Raw genomic sequence first — 21,269 nt, 5'->3', positions numbered from 1 at the left:
TTTTTATGGATGTCACCTTTTATTTATTAGTGTTAGAACATCTCCAAAAGACGATTTATATTCTTCCTAAATACTAAGAATAGAGATTTTAGTGAGAAACTATCCTTCAACAGTTTTTGTAAAATGGTCATCTAAATATAGTCGATAATCTAGATTTTTTTTGCTAGCCAAAAATAGAAGACCAAAATAACTCGTGCGCATAAGACATAAAAAAACTGTTAGAAAAAAAAAGATATAGAAAACAATTTTAATACAAATGATGATTTAGAAAGTGAGATTTAGAAAGGCTTTTGGAGATGCTCTTGGCCGAAACTTTGATATTTTGTTTTCTTCTTCTAATAAAAGTTGTGGCAAAACTTGTTCCTTAAAAAACACAATTGGAATTTGATCATGCCCTTTCCTGTTGATTTATACAGTGAAAACCGTACTACTATATGTATATAGGATGGTCATGTTGCTTTCAAGTTTCAATATGACGCAAATCGACGTTGTCTATTTTGAATGCTACCCACCCTCACCGCCCACCGAAACATTTTTGGTAGATGAAATAGGAAATCTGGTCTTGCTCATCTCCAACTGTTTGGCAAAATTCATTTCTCAAATCTTGTTATTTGCTAACTCTCAAAATAATATGGAGAGAAGAAAAAGATCTCATCTCCAACAGTTTGGTAAATTTCATTTCCAAAAATCCAAAAAACCTCTAACGAAACAAAGAGCCCCGCTAAACGAACAAAGAGACCCGCTAAGTATGAAGAGAAAGACCGATGCAAGCACGGAGCTCACACGTATATTTGCATGCTAGGCAGAAAGATATACCAAGTTAGAAAAGATGAGAAATTAGGATGCCAAACTATTAGAGAGAGTTTTTCCTCGTTTTGCTAAAAATTTTATGGATGGAGAGTCATTTGTTCAAATGTTAGAGATGCTCTGCGGCATAATATAATAGGGAGCGGTCAGCAGACTTTTACGAGAAGAAAAATAGTAGGCAGCAAAAGAATGTGAAGAAGAAAAACTAACGATCTGATTGGAGCCAGAAACAATGAACCTCTCAAAAATTGCATCGGATGGCTTCAGTTCCACTATTGTAAAAAAAAGAGAATAGCAAATGACCTTGAAAAGGTTCCAGACGTATGTTGAATTGAACTTAGCTTTTGCTAGGTTTGGTGTTGAATATAAGCGCGATTATTCTTTGAAGTTGAGTGCAGCGATAGATATCCTTTGGTGGCAGGATGTCAAGTTTTTTTTTGTCAAAAATTGATTACGGGAGATATAGAAAATAAGGCCATCATTTTTATCCATGATGATGAAGTGGAGATGTTTTGCTTTCTGGGCAAGTTGGTCATAATTAAACTAAAGTTTATGACATCGCAACAATCATTTTTTATATGCAACCGATTGACATTTAAAATTGTTGCACTCAACCAGAAAATAAAGCCATATTGTTTTTAGTATCCACATAAGAAGTGACAAATATTTTTCTCTCTCTCTCACTAAGCAAATAAAGCACATTACCGCCTACAATACCCGTGGAGCTCCTCCAAAGAACCGCTGGCCACGTCTGCTGAAATGGCGCCAGCCATTTGATTGCCCATCTTGTGGTGCATAAATGTTGCAGTTAAAATTGATTGGCGTGCTGTAGGTGGTCGGAAAATGGTCGTCTGTCAACATTGCAGTCATCTGCAACGCGCTCCTCACCTCTCCCAACACAGCCGCCACCGTCGCCTCTGCTGCCACACCGGCTCGGTCCCCCTCGTCCCTCCTAACCGGCAATCTGGCTAGTGAGCAGAGGAGCGGGTTCCAATCTCTTGTCTTTTTTAAGCCTTGTTTATAGATGAAGACTGAAACTAATTTTACTACTTGTGGCACATGCATAGAGTATTAAATATAGATGAAGACCAAAACTAATTGCACAGTTTGCCTATAAATTGCGAGACGAATCTTTTATGTCTAGTTACTCCATGATTGGATAATGTTTGTCAAATAAAAACAAAAGTACTACAGTATCAAAATCCAAAAACTTTTTGGATTTAAACAAGGCTTTAGTTTTTTTAGATTAGTCTGTGGATCGATCTAGTATTTGGTTCTAGTATCATCGTTGACATGGGGATGGCGTCAATGATACTTTGGAATAAGGTCTTTCTGATTATTCATATTTCGATGACGTTTGATTTGGGGTCGTCGAAGGGCCAATGAGAGTTGCATCTATCAGATCTGGAGATCTTCTTCAGATCTTTATATTTTGTATATTTATCAAAGTTAGCTAATGCTTGATTTTCGATGCGACAATCTCGATATCTTCTTTTGGTATGTTCTACAAATTGTAAACCTGTGTTCCTTAGGAGATTCCTTCAACCCGATGCTCTTTCATTGGATACTAGATCTCAATGTCAGTGTTGAGTCAATTTTGCGATCTTCAAAGCCATGTTTGGCGAGAGTGTTTTTAGGTCCTTTGCCATCTTTGCAGTGCGATCTTTGAACTCCGGCAGACAGTGAACGCTCTAAGGAAGGAGACGATTGATTTGATCTTTGATGTATAATTATTTTTAGAGGTTGTTTTGTGTCTTTTTGTCTATTGTTTATATTGGTCTTTGCTGCCACTGAGAATTGTCAAAAGTGAGGTGTCTTTTACCAAAAAAGAAGAAAAAAAGGTCGTCTGTCTACGTGCTCTTTCGTCGTGGCGTCGCGCCGTCATTGGTTGAAACCCTTCTTTTCCGAAAAGAGTATATAATTGATCCCTGATACTGATACCCTCTCTTTTATATTCAGCTCCAGGAGCTGCTTCTATGATCTATGACGCTCGCTCTCTTGTATCGTAGCGTCGTGGAACAGCCTGTGGCTGCTGTTGTTACTCTGCGTGGTTGCCGGGTGGCCGTCGCGTGGTGTAGGTGCGACGTCGCTGTCCTGGGGTCCCGGCCCTCCGGCTCGTTAGTGATTTAACGTCAGATTCGTCAATGTCGCACCACAAACATGTGAGCAATGAGACATACATTTGATAATTGTATACGTAGAGGGGAGGGGAGCAGTTCACCTCCCTTTCTTTGAAACACCACCAACCAACGCGCATGCTCTCTCTGACCGCATCAACACATTTTTCCTGACGATTTCGTCCCACTTCCAGGAAATGGGCGCGAGCACAGAGAGGGCTAGGCTAGATGCATTGCATCCAATTGGCCAGCAACGTGCAGCCAAATCTACCAAAGGTTACCCAAGGTGGGACGGACAGGAGAATTATCGTGCCACCAACCCATTTTGGACGCGGTCAGCTTTGTATGCAAACCTTTTTTTTTTATGTATAGCAACTACTGCTACCAGTAAGTAGAAAGTGTTCAGAGTTTCCGACAACAGATGGACATGAATGTCTTCTACAAGTAGTACTATATATTCACTGAAGATGAATTTGAACAATTACACGTATATTACCACGACGGGTTAAAGTGAACCCAAAATCAATTACTCCTGGCCGCAGCGAGGGGCGAGTAGGACGACATGAGCAGAAAACCAACGTCCCCACTCGACGACTTCTCCTCGGACGGATCTCCGGCCGGCCTCCAGGAGGAGTAATCATGACGACGACGACGACGACGACGACGAGGGACCATCGGACGAGGAAATGGTGGTGGATGAGCCGGCGGTCATGGGGGTCATGTCCATGGGGTAGCTCCCGAGCACCCGGAGGAAGGACGTGTACTCCTGGACCTCGGCCAGCGCGTTCTGCGCGCGGGGCTCCGCGAGGGACGCCTGGAAGTCGACGTAGAACATGTACTCGAAGTGCTTGGCGGTGCCGACGTTGGCGTCGTCGACGAGGCGGATGGGCCGGTGGCGGTGCGGCCTGCTCTCGATCTTGGTGAGCGAGATGTCCCGGAAGGCGAAGGCGGAGAGCACCTTGAAGAGCACGGAGGTGCCCTCCTTGTCGTGCGCGAACACGATGCTGGTCTTGAAAGGTCGGTCCGTGCGCGGCACGATGGGCTCCCTCGCCAGCATCACGAAGCGGGTCACGTTCCCGGAGTCGTCCTGGACGCCGTCGGCCAGCACCTCCATCCCGTACAGCTCGGCGGCGCGGGACGACGCGATGGCGGCCGTGTCGCGGAGCCCGTTGGCGGCCACGTACTCGGCGGCGCCCGCCGTGTCGTCGAACGCCTCGCGGACGACGTTGAGGCCCATGGCCGTGAGCGTGTGCTCGCACTGCGCCAGCGCCTGCGGGTGGCTCATCACCCGGGTCAGGCACTCCTTGCGCACCCCGGGCAGCGCCAGCAGGCAGTGGTGCACGGGGAGCTGCACCTCACCGACGATGTGGAGCCGGTGACGGAGCAGCAGGTCGTAGTTGCGGTGGATGCTGCCGCCCAGCGAGTTCTCCACGGGGAGCACGGCGCGGTCCGCGATCCACAGCTCCACGGCCTGGAACGCCACCTCGAACTGGTCGCAGGGGATGGCGTCGCTGCCCGGGTACGCCTTCCCGGCCGCCTTCTCGCTGTACGCGCCGGGCACGCCCTGGTACGCCACGCGCAGCTGCGACCCGTGCATCGGAGCCGGGGACAGGTCCGCGATGCGGAGCGGCTGCGGCAGGTTCGCCTTGGTGATGGCGCCGCCGGTGATACTAGTCACGGGGACCAAATCCAGCACCGCCCCGTTCTGGCTCGGCTCCGGGGCCGGCGCCGGCGCGACGTGGCCGTTGATGGAGTGCGTCCCGAGCGCGGCCACCTTGCTGGACAGCACGGCGCAGCTGCTCTGCCAGTCCGCCCGGCCGCCGACGACCGCGCCCTGCAACGAACACCTGACCACGCCTCCGCCCCTCGCCGGGGCGTGGCACGCGAGCCTCGGATTCTGGCCGACCGGCGCCTTGATCATACTCGCTGCAGCCATTGCGACACCCCCGGCCGATTAGTTCAGGAAGCTAGCTACCTCTCCGCCTCGTCTGTTTCTTGGGTTTGTGCTCTCTGCTTGCTCGGCCGGGTAACTGCTGGGGGTAGTTTGAAGCTTCAGAGCGAGAAGCTGAGGAGGACACGGGCGTGTGGGGACAGTTATATAGGGGGCGCCCGGCGCCGGCGTTTGGTATGGTCTGAGGCTGAGGCTGAGGCTTGCTGCTTGGAGTGCAAAGGGGTTGGTGGCGCGGTGGGGATGCGTGGGCGCAGGTTCATGGACTCGGGAGGTCCGGGACGGGGAGGGGTTGGTTCGGTCAGCGTCAAAATATATCCCCGCCACACCAACCAACATAAACTACCCCAGCTCACCGTGGAATGAAACGGAACGTGCCGTGCAGTGCATCTGCATTTCCCCACGCTTGCCTTGGCACTTGGCAGTTTCAGCCTTTTGCGTCACTTCGTGGAACACGAGAATATTTACTCCCTATCTTTCTCTAATATATAATTATAAAAATTTTAGTCCAACAGAAATCTTTATGTCCGTCCGTCTATCCAGTTCGTATAGGCTTTAGTCCACTAGGTATTGTATTGTCTAAATCCAAATAAAACTGTATATATTTTATATAAACAACTCTATAGAGAGCAAAGCATATTTTTAAACTTTCTGTATGTCCAGTCCGCGTAGGTTTCAGTCCACCAGATATGGTATAGTCGAAATCCAAATAGGACTACATATATTTTATATAGACAACCACATACAGAAAGCAAAACATATCTTTAAACTTCCAGTCCGTATGTCTTTATTATCTTTAAATTAGCACATATAGATTCCGTATAGGAATATGGTATTGTCCAAATTCAAATAGGACTACATATATTTTATATAAATAGCCTAGAGAGAGGAAAGCAAAATCAGCAGAAACAACCCTAGAGAGAGCAAAGCAAAACCAACGAAAACAGCCTAAAGAGAGGAAAGCAAAATCAACAGAACAATTTCTCCAAAATGTCATGGATATCAAGGACCAGCACCGACCGCCGAGTCCACCCCTTGCGACGCGAGCTAGGGCCAGCACCGGCCAGCGAGCCAGCCTCGCCTCCACGTCCCCCGCCAGACATGCACCTAGATCTCTATATGTTGATGCCTGTCAAGATGTACACACTGGAGGTCAAGATGTACACACTGAAGGTGGCATAGAGGCAACTGAAAACCTAAAAACAGAATTGCATCGAGGTAAATTTACATCAATATATTGCTTTAATGTTTTTCTCTATTGTATTCATGAAAAATATCATAATGTTCTTATTGTACACTCTTTTTGATCTATAGATCCATATATTACAAAAAACAATCAGGCAGAAGATACATTAATGGATGCTAAGGAAAAAAGGAAAAGAGACAGAGAGTGGTATGCCAAGATGACAAATAAAAAAAAGCAAGAAAGGCTTAAAAGGCTTCGTGAAGCCTATCATGAAAAAAAATAAAGATTCCCTTATCGGACCCGTACTTGGATATACCATCACAGGGCAAGCCCCACTAACAGAAGGTGATATTCTACATCATGAAGATGCCAGGATTGATGCTCGTCAAGATGTACATGCTGGAGATAGCATAGGGGAACTTGAAAACATAAAAAGAATTGCCTCTAGGTAAAATTAATTAAATATTGTTTTTTATTTTCTCTATTACATTAATGCCAAATATCACACTATACTTACTATACATTCTTTTGCTCTATTGATCCAAACAAATAAAAAAACAATGATGAAACAATCCATTAGGGTCAGAAGATAATGGATGCCAAGGAAAAGAAAAGAAAATAAAAAGAGATAGAGAGCGATATGCACATATGAGCAATGAAAAAAGAAGGAAAGAGTCAAAAGGTACCGTGAAGAGTATGCAAATATGCAACCAGAACAAAAGGCAACTAGAATTCAGAAAAAATACAGAAAACAAAGAGTTGGAGCATAGAGCAGAAACCAAATATTCAATCGCCTTGGAGAACCCTGCATATACAGAACCAGACCTAGAAGTTAGAACATCAACCTTTGATTTAAATAACGATGAATTCACAAGAAAAATATGAAATGTTGATGTATCATCAAAAGAAGGGACATCCAAAATGAGAAATGGAGATGACGATGGGGAGCGTCCACATTTACAAGAGGCCATCATTAATGGTAACACTATAACTATACGATACTTCTAACGTCACAAGACAAATTAGAAGCTCATGAAAACTAACCATGGTTCTTGTATAGATATTCTCGCTTCAATGTGTCCAGCCACCAAAAACAAAGATGGACCACAAATAGCCTACAGTAAATATCATTGTAAGTTTATCGAGTTATTATTTACAAGACAATATAAAACCTTATGTATAACTAACCATGCTTCTTGGACATGTTCTTTGACAGATATTCCTGCTTCGATGTGTCAAGCGACCAAAAATAAAGATGGACCACAAACAACCTACCGTAAAGATCATGATAAGTTTATCGAGTAATTATTTACAAGACAATATACAATATTATGTATAACTAACCATACTTCTTGGATAGATATTCCCTCTTCAATGTGTCCAGCCACCGAAGACAAAGATGTACCAATATCAATCCACAACGAAGATCAGGGTATGTTTATAAAGATATTATTTATGCTCTTATGAAATCAAGAACTAATATAAATGAAAAACATTAATGTGTAGATAATGATGGAGTGATATTTGAACAAGACACCAATAAGGATGAATATATGTTCTCTATTCAAGGTATGCTAAATATATTCAAAACATATTCGCACCATTGTATGTTTATATTAGTACATTTAAATTAGTATATACTTTGACGATTTTTAAATTCTATTACTAAAACATAGTGGGACATAGATGATGAAATTGAAATCTCAGACAACAAGGAAGATGAGGATTCAAAAGTCCCTGACTCGTATGACATTGTCTACAGCAACATACCAGAAAAGGCTCACATGCTCAAAATGTGGAAAATTGTAAATTTTGCAATGCAAAAAAGTTGGAGTATGAGTCCGAAGACTTATGTTACAAGAAAGGAGATATTAGAGTAGCAAATATAGAGACACCAACTCAACTCATGAGGCTCTGGACAAGCAATGATTCAGATGCACTACATTTTTGAAACAAAAGGTTCTTCAATGAACACTTCTCATTTAACACTCTATATTGTCAGCTTGACAGAGACATGACTGACATTAGAAACTCCAACATCTACACCTTTCGAGCACATGGTCAGATATACCATAATGTACCCTCAATTGGTAATACTCCAGCAAATGCCACACACCTAGAGCTCTACTTTTATGATGATGATCCAGGTCTATAGAATTATCTTGAACCTTGACCAAAGATTGGATCAGAGAGTATACAACGAACCAATCACTAAAGAGGTAGCTGCAGTATGGATAGACGAAACGAAAGAAGAAATACCACTAACAAGAACATACATGGCATAAATGATGAAATAAAAGGCATACAATCATACCATGGATTCTACGATCCATTATCATATCCTATATTATTTTCAAAGGGCAAACTAGGTAGGTATCCAGATATCCCAAAAATCGGTGTTAGCATGGAAGATGTGATAAAGGCTCGTGCAAAGAATAAAGATAATGGCGAGGACCTAGGTCAGTATACCACATACTTGTGTATTATACAAAATTAAATTACGATATATAGCATGTGCATCCATGTGAAATTGACTCTTGACTTTTCAATATTAAAACAGATTCAAATAGCAGGTTGTGCGTGACTATGAGAGAATGACCAAATAGTTTTGATCTAGTGTTACATGGCGGACGACTATTCCAACAGTTTGCTGTAGATACATACATCAAGATTGAAAACTCTAGATTGGAATACTTGTATCATCATTAGAAAGAAATCAGAGCAGACCTATACAAAGGGCTTCTGGATAGCATTCAAGCCGCCGAGCAACAGGAGAATGAAATTGGGAAAAGAATACTTCCATCATCATTTATTGGAGGGCCATGAGATAAACATCGTCAGTATCTAGATGTTATGGCTCTAGTTAGAAAATTTGGAAAACTAGACATATTCCTTACGATGACATGCAACCCCAAATCTGAAAAGATAACAAATAAACTGAAGTTCAGTCAGACGCCACAACATTGCCCAGACCTGGTTGTTCATGTTTTCAGAGCAAAACTAGAAGAAATGAAAAAGCAACTATTCAAAAAGAACATTCTTGAAGAGGTCAAGACTTATACCTATGTGGTAGAATTCCAAAAGAGGGGACTACCACATGCTCACTTCTTACTGATCATGACAGGAAAATACAAGTATACATGCCCAGAACAGTATGATAGAATCATCTCCGCCGAGCTACCTAACAAACATAAATACCGAGAGCTATACAAATTGATAGTCAAACATATAATGCATGGTCCCTACGGAGCACTCAACAGATATTGTCCGTGCATAAAGAATTGCAAGTCATGCAATAACAATTACCCAAAGCCGTTTATTGAGACAACAACAAGTTTTGTTAATATTTTTTTTCTTTTCCTATACAGGTTAACTAATGAATCAATTAATTAAAAAATCTTAAAACTTAGTGGCTTAGATTTATTTGTGAATAAGGGAGTACCATATAACATTGTCCATGTAGGTATGTACATGTTGTCTACGATCTGATATTATCTTCTAAGAAATAAAGAGAGTAATTATTTTTATTTTTGTACAATGTATCTTTCCATAACATATAATTATGAAAATTTCAGTCCACCAGGTATCTTTCTATAGCTAATATTCTATTCCCATGGGTGGCTGTCCAGAACTCGTTAGCTCTTACACTTCCGTGGCCACCCAAGACTCAGAAGACAACAAAAACAATATATAATTAAGATCAAACATGAACTAGCTTGTGGAGCTGCAAATCGACGCAGCGCCTACACGATGCACCTGGCGCACCCAGCGCACGCACACACCCAAGATCACATCATACGTAAGGGCGATGAGTCTATCCTGGCATTGAAGATCATGTTGATTTGGGAGGCCTGGCCCGACACTGCTCCCCTACAACTTCTTGGAATTGATCCAAGCTAGCAGTAGCGCTAGAAGTTACGTCGATGCATTTCAAGGCCCCTGCACGGCGTTGAATAATTGATAGAGGGAAGAGAGATGCAGGTGGTCGGAAAAGATAAATCCGTAGCGACATGTACTCATATGAGGTACAATAGCTCGTGTTAGCCGATAGTCATATAGAGCCCGAGCCAAAATATATTGAATCATGTCTTTCGTATCTATATCTATATACCTATTAATAGAAGGTATATATTTTTCCATCCATCTACATTTTGTCTGTTGTTGACGGTCGATAATGTCAACTTTTATTAGAATTTTAAACCCAAAGGAGAACATGAAAACACACTAGTCTAGGGTTTAAACTGACAATTTCCACGAGTTTTGCATATTCTGTATTTTCCAGGGTCTATTTCTAGAAAAGCTAAAAAGAGGGATTCAAGTGCAAAATAAACACAAAACTTATCCGCCATGAAAAAGATCACGATTGGGACGTGGGAAGGATCCAGAAGACACTAGAAGAAACTTGGGGCCAGTGGCCGCCCCTACTCTAGGGTTTTGCCCCCCCCCTTCTGGAGGCTTCCTCCATCGCCTCCGAGGAGTCATCTTGGCTCTTGGTTAAGTTGGTTTGATCTTGCGACGCACGTCGATCCCACCGGGCTATAAATAAAGAGGCAGACCCCCCTCCCTGAAGGCATTAAGTCATTTGGAGATCAATCCATCAAGAGCCTTCTCTAGTTCATCAGAGCCTCTCTAGTTCATAGTTTTAGCCTAGTTAGATTAGAAGTAGAAGAGTTCTAGTTCTTCAGCGGGATCCGGAGCCCCTGGCGTCTGTCTAGAGCGCAGAGTTCAGTATAGTTCTAGTACCTTTCTCTAATTGTATTCAATATTATGATTCAGGCAACATTGTTCTTAATCTCTTATATATTCTTAATTGCAATAGTCATTGTCTACTTTGATTATATGTCTAGGATAGTTGGTTTGATCTTATTGAATTCATGTAATTGCTCGTATAGCGTTTATCTAATTAATTGTTGGGTAGATGGTAGACTGTAGACGTGGTGTCTAGATATCTTGTTTATCTACGAGGACACCCTGACATGCCGAGACATGTGGTAGTCCGCGCAGGTGACAACTGTGTTGGTTCCTCTGTAGTCCACCCTCCGTACGTAGGACAAGCTTGGGCACGGTCACGAAGGAGGTGGCGCTTGTGTCTTAATATTCTCATTAGTTGATGCCTCTTTACATGTGACTATGATATAGGGTTGACTTAACAATGATTTCTAGATGTAATTACACTAATTAGAGTTATTTATTGATGTAGTTATATAATTACCTTAGTATTTCTTCCTGAGTTTATCCATTGGCTAGCTATTACTATGACTAGAAGAGCTCTGATGTTTATCTATTTATGATGACTGATCATTATTTATCTTATATCTTTTATCAAGTGACTTATCCCTGTTATGAGTAGGATTTTAGTTATGGTTTATCGTTTACATCAATAGTATAAATTATGGTTATAAATTATAGTTATGAGAGTTGAGCCATGCTCAAGTTCTAGAGAAATCTTCGAAGGTTTGGTATATCTATGTGTTTTACCTTTGAAAGACTTATGCTTTAATATAGTTATCTTATCTATTTACTTTTTATGCATTCCATGTGTATGGTTAGTATAATTTTACATCTTGTCATGGGATCTCCACTCGCATTGAGTGCTCTAGTTATAGATCATGATTAGAGTAATAGTCAAGAGTGTAGACATGGTGTCTAAACCATAGGTTATTTGAGATTGCGTCCAGTCCCATGGATAATTGTGGTAGCCCTAGATGGTGACAGCTCTAATGGCCAACGTAGTCCACCATATATGGGTTGGTGTTTGTAGGACTATAGTCTGAGCTTCTTAGCCCCCTTCTCATCCCTGTCTGTGGCTAGTGTTATGATGTCCCAAAGTGTAATGGTGTGATCCCTTTATTTATCCATGCTTTAGTTATACCCACAAGTCTAAACTAGAATAGAATCAAAGTAATAGAGAAGTATTTGGGAACCTTGAACTCACCCATTGTCCTCTCAACTTAGCTAGACTACTCATTTACTTTACCATGGAATTCTCTCATGTGTGTGTTATTACTGTAACTCTTATCGTTATCAACACTTACCCCCACTTTAGTTTAGTTGGTATACTAGTTAGTAGATACATGATAGTGAAACTGTCAACTTATTTGACCATTGTTTCCCTGTGGATAAATACGATATCTTGGAATACTTCCAGGTGAAAGCTATACCTGTATCTACGCGCTTGCGGATTTATCTATGTGCGTTTAAAAATACCAATAGTGGATATGATACACACTTGTGGGACTAGAGCTATCTAGAGCAAATGAAGCCCAAGGCTCAATGGAATCAGAACCAAACTCAAATGTGTTTGAATTGGAAGAGTTTGGAGTTGTTCTAGATGCACCAGAGTTCCTAGGGAAGCACCGGAGTTTGCACCGAAGAGTGCATAGAAGTTCCCCTACAATCCACTATCTCAAATAGTAGCGCAAACACCTTGACTTTCGGTGTGCATCAGAGTTATCACATCAAAGCTTTAGTGCACAGAGCATTTTCTATGTAAGGCACCAAAGCTATGGCACCAAACAGTTACTCCAAAGTGGTCTACAGTGGTGTTGAGTCACCACTAAATCTGTCCAATGTTTGGTAGAGGTGTCATTGGGGTTACTGTATAGTAACGACTGGTTTTTAACAAATTTATTTAAAGATACAAATAGATAACTAAATATATAGTAAAAAATATTAATATTTATAGTATATAATTAGTATCATTGAAAAGATCTTTAAGTCTAGTTTTTTAACAAATTTATTTAAAGATACAAATATTGTATGTATTTTCTATAAATCGAGTCAAACTTGTGATACGAAAACCTAAAACAACACTCTTTTTTGGGACGGAGGGAGTATTTGACAAATATTATCTAATTATAGTTTAGGCTTAAAAAATTTGTCTCGCGAATTATAGATAAATTGTACAATTAGTTAATTTTTATCCATATTTAATACTCCATACATGTGCCGCAAGATTCAATATGATAGAGAATCTCTACGTGCCTTGGTTTTAGAATTTTACACATCTTATTTGATTTGATGATCCGTTGCTGGTTTTAGATTTTTTTTTATCAATATCAAGTATTTTGTTAAAACTTATTTTATCATTAAAGATATTTTAAAAATAATTTGTTTATTTTTTTAATTTACATAATTTTTTAAATAAGATAAATCGTTAAATGTCAAAAATATTACTATTTTTCGAGAGTACACTCGAATCGTTGTCACACTTGTGAGGCGCGCCACCCAAAGTACCGAGCAATTATCGTGTACCCACTACCCACGGAAACCCAGCGTTCGTGTAGATCCGCGGAGTCAACAGTCAAGGCAGCACGCAGCACGTTCACGTTGGGCGGGACGTGTCCGTGTGCGTGCGAACGCGGTAGACCCATCACGACGACACGATCGAGGACCGACCGATGAAGAAGACCCGACCCGACCCGACCGCGATCGAGGTCACCGGTCACCGGTCACCGCGCGCGGGGGACGAGAGGGAGGACGAGGAAAAAGGCCGGCCCATCAAGCTCGCCAGCGCAGAACCAGCAGACCGCCGGAGATGTGGCGCGGTGCCTGCTGGTGCGGCCGTGGCGTGTTGCGCGCCCACGTCGGTTGGCCCCATGCAACTCCCTCCACGGCTCCACGTCCGCCGTGCCTACCTCCCCAGCCACACAAACCCAAGGGTGCTGCTCCCTCTCACCCTCTGCCGCATAGCTTCATGCATCGTGTAGGGCCATGTCGTAGCTAGCTATGCGCCGCTCAAGACTGTGGTGGTATCCTTGAATCCTCCGTCGTCCATGCTCAGGGTCCCGGCCGGTGTTTTTTCTGATCCTTTTGCTCGTCGTGTGTGGTCCTCACTGAATTTCCAGTGTACTCCGATCCACACCGAATGTGGAAAGCGCGAGTCGGGAGAGGGAGAGAAATTAAAGCGCAGGAGGACCGGCGCGCGATGTGTACTCAAGTCGTCTGGTGCTGTGGCTGCATCTGCATGCATGCCTTGGTCGGTCTAGTGTGGTTAGCTAGTAGTGATTGTTTAAAGAAACCATGAATCACTACGGGAAACCGAAGCTTTGCCGAGGGTCCAGCTTTGCCGAGAGTCAGACCCTCGGCAAAGCATCCTTTGCCGAGAGCCAGGACGGACTCTAGGCAAAGACCCTTTGCCGACGGCTAAGCTCTCGGCAAAGCCGAGCACTCGGCAAAGGCCAGCTTTGCCGAAAGTACGACTCTCGGCAAAGGAAGGCTCTCGGCAAAGGTGCCGCGCCGTGAACGGCTCCCGTAGTCGTCGCCTTTGCCGAGAGCCACCCTGTTAGGCTGTCGGAAAAGAGGAGGGTGGCAAATCTCACATGCTTAAAGCTGGACCCAGACCAGCAACCTTTGCCGAGCGCATGCCACTCTGGCTCTCGGCAAAGAGCTCCTTTGCCGAGAGCCATAACTGACCCTCGGCAAAGAGCTTCTTTGCCGAGAGCCAAAATTGGCCCTCGGCAAAGAGGGAATTTTTTTTTTGAATTTTGGACCCAAACTTTTTCTGTAGCCGTTGCATATTGTATACAAGCATATGTTAAAAGTTTAGAGATTTTTATGATATTTTGCTATATTTCATCAATTAATTTATTTTCCTTGCATTTTTCTTGAAAAAGTCAATTTGAACTAGAGGTGTATTAAATAATAAAATATAGCCATTCAAAAAATGATATTCATGTTCGAGAGTGTATTTTGAGGCTGTATCCATAAAGTCACCCAAAAGTTTGAATGTCTTGTATACGAAACATGACCATCCATGTGTTGTAGATGTGATTTTTAATTATAAAAAATCCAAATGAACTCCAAAAATCACAAAACTTGGCGACATGCCGTATTATTGTATGTCGACGCTGTGGTAAAAAAATCATAAGGTTTCAAGTAAGTTGCAACTCCGGATGTCTAAAACCCAAACTTCTCCATATATGATCACAATTGATCACATGTGGAGAAGTATGGGTTTTAGACATCCGGTGTCCCAACTTGCTCGAAACCTTATGAATTTTTTACCACACCCTCAACATGCGATAACACAACTCGTTGCCAAGTTTCGTGATTTCTGGACTTCATTTTGAATTTATATAATTAAAAATCACTTTCCCTCACATTCCTCGACATGTTACATTAGCGAGAGGGTTGAGATTTCATGTATGGTTGTGGATACGGCCTCAACATACACCAAATATCCAGACTATCATTTTTCGAATCACCGAGTTCCAATATTGCATGTACCTGCAGTTCAAATTTGAATTATGTGAAAAATATAAAGAAACAAGATTAATTAGTTAAATATAGTAAAAAAAGTCAAATTGATACCAAATTTTGAAATGTATTTAGAAATTGTGTCACAAATACACACAAAAAAACTCAGCTCTAAAATAAAAAAAAATAAAAAAAGTCAACAGCTCTTTGCCGAGAGCCTGTACATCTGGCTCTCGGCAAAGGATCTTTGCCGAGAGCCTTACTGACTGGCTCTCGGCAAAGGGTATTTGTAGAAAATAACTAGTCTTTTTCTTTGCCGAGAGTTTTTTTTCTGCGGCTCTCGGCAAAGGATATTCTCAGAAAAAATAAAATCCCCTTATCTCCACCAGTGGCCCAACCAGACGCCAACCCTAACACCCGTGGCCCAACCAGACGCCCCACACCGCTGCTCCCGCCGCCGACGCCCGCACGCCGCCGAAGCCCCCGCGCCGCCACCGCAGTACTGCTGCTCCCCGTGCGCCGCCGCCGCCGCCGCCGCCGTCCAGATCCCCCGGCCCCGCCCCTGTCCCGCCCCTCCCCGGCCCCGTGCGCCACCGCCACCGCCGCCCCTCCCCGGCCCCGTGCGCCGCCGCCGCTCCTTCCCTGGGCCCTCGCACAGCCAAAGGGCGTCGGCGAGAGGACAAGACCATGGATGCTCCGCTCTCTGGGTCAGGTTCTCGCCGAGGTAACCTCCTCCTCCTCCCGTGTCTTGGTCTGGATTTTAATTTCCATCTGCTGCCGCTGGCTTTTGTTCCCCCTGAATTTATTTGATCTGATAGTTGCAGCACACTTCCGTTCAGATGTTGGTAAATTTCGTTACTGTGTTGGTTATCTAGTTGCAGCACACTTCCGTAGCAGATTCAGATGGCAAATAACCGTAGTGGTCACTCAGATTCAGATGGTAAATTTCTTGCTTAAAAATTCCTTCAGATCCAATTAGTACATTCGTGAACTTTATTTGCTTTATTTAAATTCTTGATATAGCGAAAAAGAAACTGTGCTTTACATCCTTATGATCTGGTCACTCAGCTAATACGACAGGACTGGTAGTGGATGAAGTGGTGCTGCGGAGTAGTCTATTAAGTGAAACTGTTTCTGATTACTCAGGAAATGGGCTTATCTCTATTTACAGCTGGACACCTGACATACACTATTTTTTTTAATAAATATAATAAACAGGATAAGACCAACGTAAATAGTCTGTGAAAGCTATCCCATAACCTTGCACTAATGTAAATGCGGGTTTAACACTGGTGAGTGGAAAGCCATTTCGAGCTGCAATGTAAATAGTCTGTGAAAGCTATCCCTCTGAATTTATTTGATCTGATAGGTTGCTGTGTGCTTGCTTCACTAGTTCACTGCGACCGGTTTGCGATCTCTGATCATGCTTTGTGTTTTTTTTTCTTTTAATTTCGTCAGATCTTGTTTCAGGTTCAACAGGAGTTGGAGGGAGTTATATAGGAGAGCTGGAGAGGCAACATTTCGGTGGTATGTCTCTCGATTTTCTCAGTTCTTATCTAGTTTCTTGTTTCCTAGATTAGGTGTGCTGTTGTGATGTTCTTGCTCTTGCGGTAGTCAAGAAATTTTCTGTAGGAATGTTGGTCTTTTGGCAAAGGGCGACGTAATGATCCGTGGATAGGCTGTTCAAGTTGTAACTGCTCTTCGGCCTGATGGGAATACTCATCTACTAGTAGTAGTTTGTAAGAACTCTTCTATGCAGTCTCCAACTTGCAGAGTGGATTGGCTACTGTTGCAAACCATTGTACTCCTACCATGCTGTTGTTGCAGCAATCTTGCTTGCAACTCAGTGCTCTATGGTTTCCCAAGGGCAAAACAATGTGGGTTCCATCTATCTTTCAGCTGTCTGTAACATATACTAATTCTTTTTTAATTCAACTCTTCCTTTTTACCCCCTCCAAAAAGGTCAACTAAGCAAACAAATTTCAGCAGACATCATGAGTAAAAACTGAAATGAGATTTAGTACAGTAGCAGAGTGGTGCTCTCACCTCAAAACTAAAAAGAGCTATTTTGGAAGTTTCAGAATACTTCAAACACTTGTTAAAACTTCAGCAGACATCATTTCAATTTAAGGGCAGAGCTGATGCTCTTAGCTAGGTGTTTGTATGTCCAATTAATGGTGCAACCATTATGTTTCGTCATTTTGCATATCTTTGTAAGTACTTCTTGTTTAATTGTACTAATTGGTTTAAGCTTTGTCATTGTAGACACAGGACAAGTTTTTTTTAAAAAAAAATAAAATGTCTTTGCCGAGAGCCTTCCTGGACGGCTCTCGGCAAAGCCCTCCTTTGCCGAGAGCCAGCTTGACGGGTTCTCGGCAAAGACTTTTTTTTATTTTTTAAAAAAGTCTTTGCCGAGAGCCAGCTAGCACGGCTCTCGGCAAAGCTCTCCTTTGCCGAGAGCCAGCCTGGCAGGCTCTCGGCAAAGACTTTTTTTTAAAAAAAATAAAAAGTCTTTGCCGAGAGCCTGCCAGCACGGCTCTCGGCAAAGACGACGTCAACATTGACGTTCCTCGACGGCGCCGTGGGCTTTGCCGAGGGCGTTTCTGGCTCTCGGCAAAGACTTTGCCGAGGGTTTTTAGGCCTTTGCCGAGGGCTCTCGGCTCTCGGCAAAGAAGCCGGATCCAGTAGTGAATGGAGTAATTGTTCAAACAACAACTACTCGTAACAACTACTCCCGTAATTCTACGGTCTACACATTTTATAAACAATATGTACTACCAACCTTCTTCTTCACGAATTTTCGTAACCACCTAATAACTCGTTATTATTGGTGCTACAAGCAAAATGTATAGTACAAAAAAAACTTCTCTTGGGACCCGAAGCTCATCGTGTGGCCGGAAAACGATCTAGTTGCCTTTAGTTCATGCATATATCATCACTCACAGTACTAGTGGCCGGCGCACCGAGCGATCGATGCTATATAACTGCCCAGCTCATATATGGTCGTCAACTTGACACTCGACAAGGACGTGTGTTGTCGATGGTTAACTGGACGCACGACGAACCACGATAATCAGCTGAGGATCACATATATTGCCTCCTCCGATTATAAACTCCCCACATTTGTTCCTTCCTTTCATGAATGCGTGCGTCGACCTCTGTTTGTCCTATCTTACCAAACATATCATTAATGTAAGTAGTAGGATATAAATAGATACGGCTAGTAGGCAAAATAGGAGTTACACTTAAGGAAACACTTCAAAAAAGATTAGGAGGATTTTCACTGGCGGTAAACTTATGCAAAAGCATTGGTTCGCTGAAATTCCGCTGTTGCTGCTGATTTCTTGTGCCATATTTGTTTGAGTTTATCATCTAAATCTGTCATTCAATAGTGTTTTCTCTCATAATAAATTAGCAAACAATATTTTTTGCCATAGCTTTTGATCCAATGTTCCTTCGCTAAAAAGCAGCGGCCACACCATTGGTGAACGTTTACCCATTCCTAGGTGGGTGATCAAAATTCTAACACGTCCCACTTTTTATTTTAGGAAAAAAAAATCATTTTTATAGGCGCAGTTTCTATTTCTCGTGCTCCCATGCTATGCCCCAGCAACCCTTCCCCTCCTCCGCTCTTTTTTCCTCTGGCTATGACATCAACTTAGTGTAAGGTAGGAAAAAACAAAACATTTATTTTAAATGGTGTATCTATTTTTAATTATATTTGCACCAGTATGTTCTACGCGACGAAACGAATAAAACTAGACCCCCACTTGAATATATTTTGAAAATTTTCATTCTAGTAAAAATTTATGTGTACTAACGTATACATATAACTTATAAAATAAACTTATAACATATAACTTATGTGAAGACTTGGAAACTCAAGAGTTATAAAACATAATTATTTTAAAAAGTTATTAGACGCAAAGTAACAAATTAACTTATAACTTATGCCAAAGCTTGCTAACACAAAAGTTATTAACACACAAAAGGAACAAATTTACTTATAACTTATACAAAAACTTAGAAATACAAAAATTATGTATACAACTTATGAACAAAAGTTATCACACACAACTTTGTACATAAGTTATTCTATATAAACTTATGTACATAAGTTATTCAATACAATTTGTGTGCATACTCCCTTCGTCCCAAAATAACTATCCTCGGGTTTCCATGTCAAAATTTGACTAAATTTATAGAAAATGCATGCAATATTTGTATTTTCAAATACACTTATTAAAAATAGATTCAAAGATCTTTCCGATAATACTAATTATGTACCATAAGTATTGATATTTTTAATATATATTCGGTCAGAGTTGTTTCTCTAAGAGCGAGAACGATAATTATTTTAGGATGGATGGAGTAAGTTGTAAGTCATAAGCTATGTGATTATAAGTTAATCTATGTAGCTCGCCAACGCTGCCAAAAAGAAGTTAGAAGGATAAAACATATAGAAGATGAAAAGAATTCTAAAAACACAAAACAATAAGAAAAAAAGAAACAAAATAAAAAGGTAAAGGAAAAAAGTAGCTAGGATGGTTCACTCGAGCGTGGCTTGCTCGATCGGCTCTCTCTATGCGTCCATGGCCAACAATTCCCTGAACGTGCAACTAACAAGCCACGACTGGTCGCCTCGCATACTACCCAATGAGTTAAAGACATGCGAGCGACCGTGGTAATGGAATTGGGAAAAGCAGTGTTAATAAGTTCAAACAAACAGAAGAACATCTTACTTTTCTAAAATATTCAAATAGGAGAATTAGAAAACTAGATAAAAGGGAATAGGGGGGTTTTATTGCAGTACATTGAGAAAAATTATATCCCCTTATATATGAATCACATGTGCCAATGGCATTAGAAATAAACTCTCTTTCCTCCTCTCACGACGGCGCTTGATACAATGCATGCTGATCTCCCGCCCCAAGCCTAGCATGTCCTCGTGGTTTGGTGCTCCTCCACCCACTCCACTCAGCCTACTCCTGTGGGGGTATAAACCCCTATACCCTCATGGGCCTATATGGGCCGCACCATCAGAGGTGGCTCGGCCCACAGGATGAAGACGTGCGGCGCACGACTGGTCGGTGTGCACCGCAAGGCTACAATATATTGTACCAAATAAGATACTTTGCTTGTAATTCTGTCCCTCCAGGATATATAAGGAGGGGCAGGGGTCCCCTAGAGGACAGATCATATCATATTCTCTCAACACAATCCAATACAACCAGACGCAGGACGTAGGTATTACGCCAACTCGGCGGCCGAACCTGGATAAAAAGCTTGTCCGTGTCTTGCGTCACCATCGAGTTCGTAGTTTGCGCACCGTCTACCGATAAACTACTACCGTGGGTATACCCCAAGGTAGACTGCCGACTAGCTTTCGTCGACAGTGGCGCGCCAGATAGGGGGTGTGCGTACAGCTCTCCCGACGAACGAGATGGTCATCATCCCCGACTTCGTGGCCATGGCGGGCGACTTCACGTTCACCGACAGCTTCAACAGCTTCACCGCCACGACCACGGAGGAGGTGTAGATCCGATCTGCGCCAACCACTTCTTCATCGACGTCGGCGGCGGCTTCAACCACGTTAGCTACGACTCCAACTACTCCAGCAACGTCTCCGACCACGCCGACAACGCGTCACCCGCTTCTCTGCTACAAAGGGAGACAGATCGACGACACCGACCTGCTCAGGCTATCGACCAAGTTGTTTGGTCTACTTGCTCTGACCACGAGTCGCAATAATAATCGCCGCGAAGAACGGCGCTACGACAGCCGCGACCACCATCACGACAACAAGTCAAGCAACTCTCCCGACCAGACTTTCGTCCAAAGATAAGTACAATTCTAATATTTTATTTATTTTTGGCATAATATTTTTAATATTATTATTCTTCAAAACAACTTTTTTAGCCGACTAGTTTTTTCTCCTACACGAGCTTTCCAGAGCCGGTACTGTCTCCGACTCCTCCCTACACGTGCACGAGATCCGCCCTCTGCGTTCCGG

The 21,269-nt window shown here is 42.6% G+C and overlaps 2 protein-coding genes across 2 annotated transcripts; one reads left to right on the top strand and one right to left on the bottom strand.

Annotated features, from left to right (window-relative positions):
- Nucleotides 3,347-5,136, bottom strand: LOC8075256 (arogenate dehydratase/prephenate dehydratase 6, chloroplastic). Its single transcript, XM_002446352.2, has one exon. The coding sequence runs from the start codon at nucleotides 4,858-4,860 to the stop codon at nucleotides 3,562-3,564; it is 1,299 nt and encodes a 432-aa protein (XP_002446397.1). The 5' UTR covers nucleotides 4,861-5,136; the 3' UTR covers nucleotides 3,347-3,561.
- LOC110436468 (serine/arginine repetitive matrix protein 1-like) lies at nucleotides 13,459-17,217 on the top strand. Its single transcript, XM_021463569.1, has 3 exons — nucleotides 13,459-13,719; nucleotides 15,606-16,196; nucleotides 16,727-17,217. The coding sequence occupies exons 1-3, from the start codon at nucleotides 13,459-13,461 to the stop codon at nucleotides 16,754-16,756; spliced, it is 882 nt and encodes a 293-aa protein (XP_021319244.1). The 3' UTR covers nucleotides 16,757-17,217.

Source organism: Sorghum bicolor, chromosome 6, assembly GCF_000003195.3.
Source record: "Sorghum bicolor cultivar BTx623 chromosome 6, Sorghum_bicolor_NCBIv3, whole genome shotgun sequence".
In the NCBI taxonomy this organism is placed as follows: domain Eukaryota; kingdom Viridiplantae; phylum Streptophyta; class Magnoliopsida; order Poales; family Poaceae; genus Sorghum; species Sorghum bicolor.
The sequence above is the reverse complement of the archived record's forward strand: the minus strand, read 5'-3'. Positions and strand labels throughout refer to the sequence as shown.

Bases quoted from the DNA above. Each gene is read 5' to 3' on its own strand.
- LOC110436468 (XM_021463569.1), top strand. From the start codon at position 13,459: ATGAAGAAGACCCGACCCGACCCGACCGCGATCGAGGTCACCGGTCAC. The intron at 13,720-15,605 runs GTGCTGCTCCCT...CTCTCGGCAAAG, and splicing joins CCAGCCACACAAACCCAAGG to GATATTCTCAGAAAAAATAA. The intron at 16,197-16,726 runs GTAAATTTCTTG...ATCTTGTTTCAG, and splicing joins TGGTCACTCAGATTCAGATG to GTTCAACAGGAGTTGGAGGG.
- LOC8075256 (XM_002446352.2), bottom strand. From the start codon at position 4,860: ATGGCTGCAGCGAGTATGATCAAGGCGCCGGTCGGCCAGAATCCGAGG.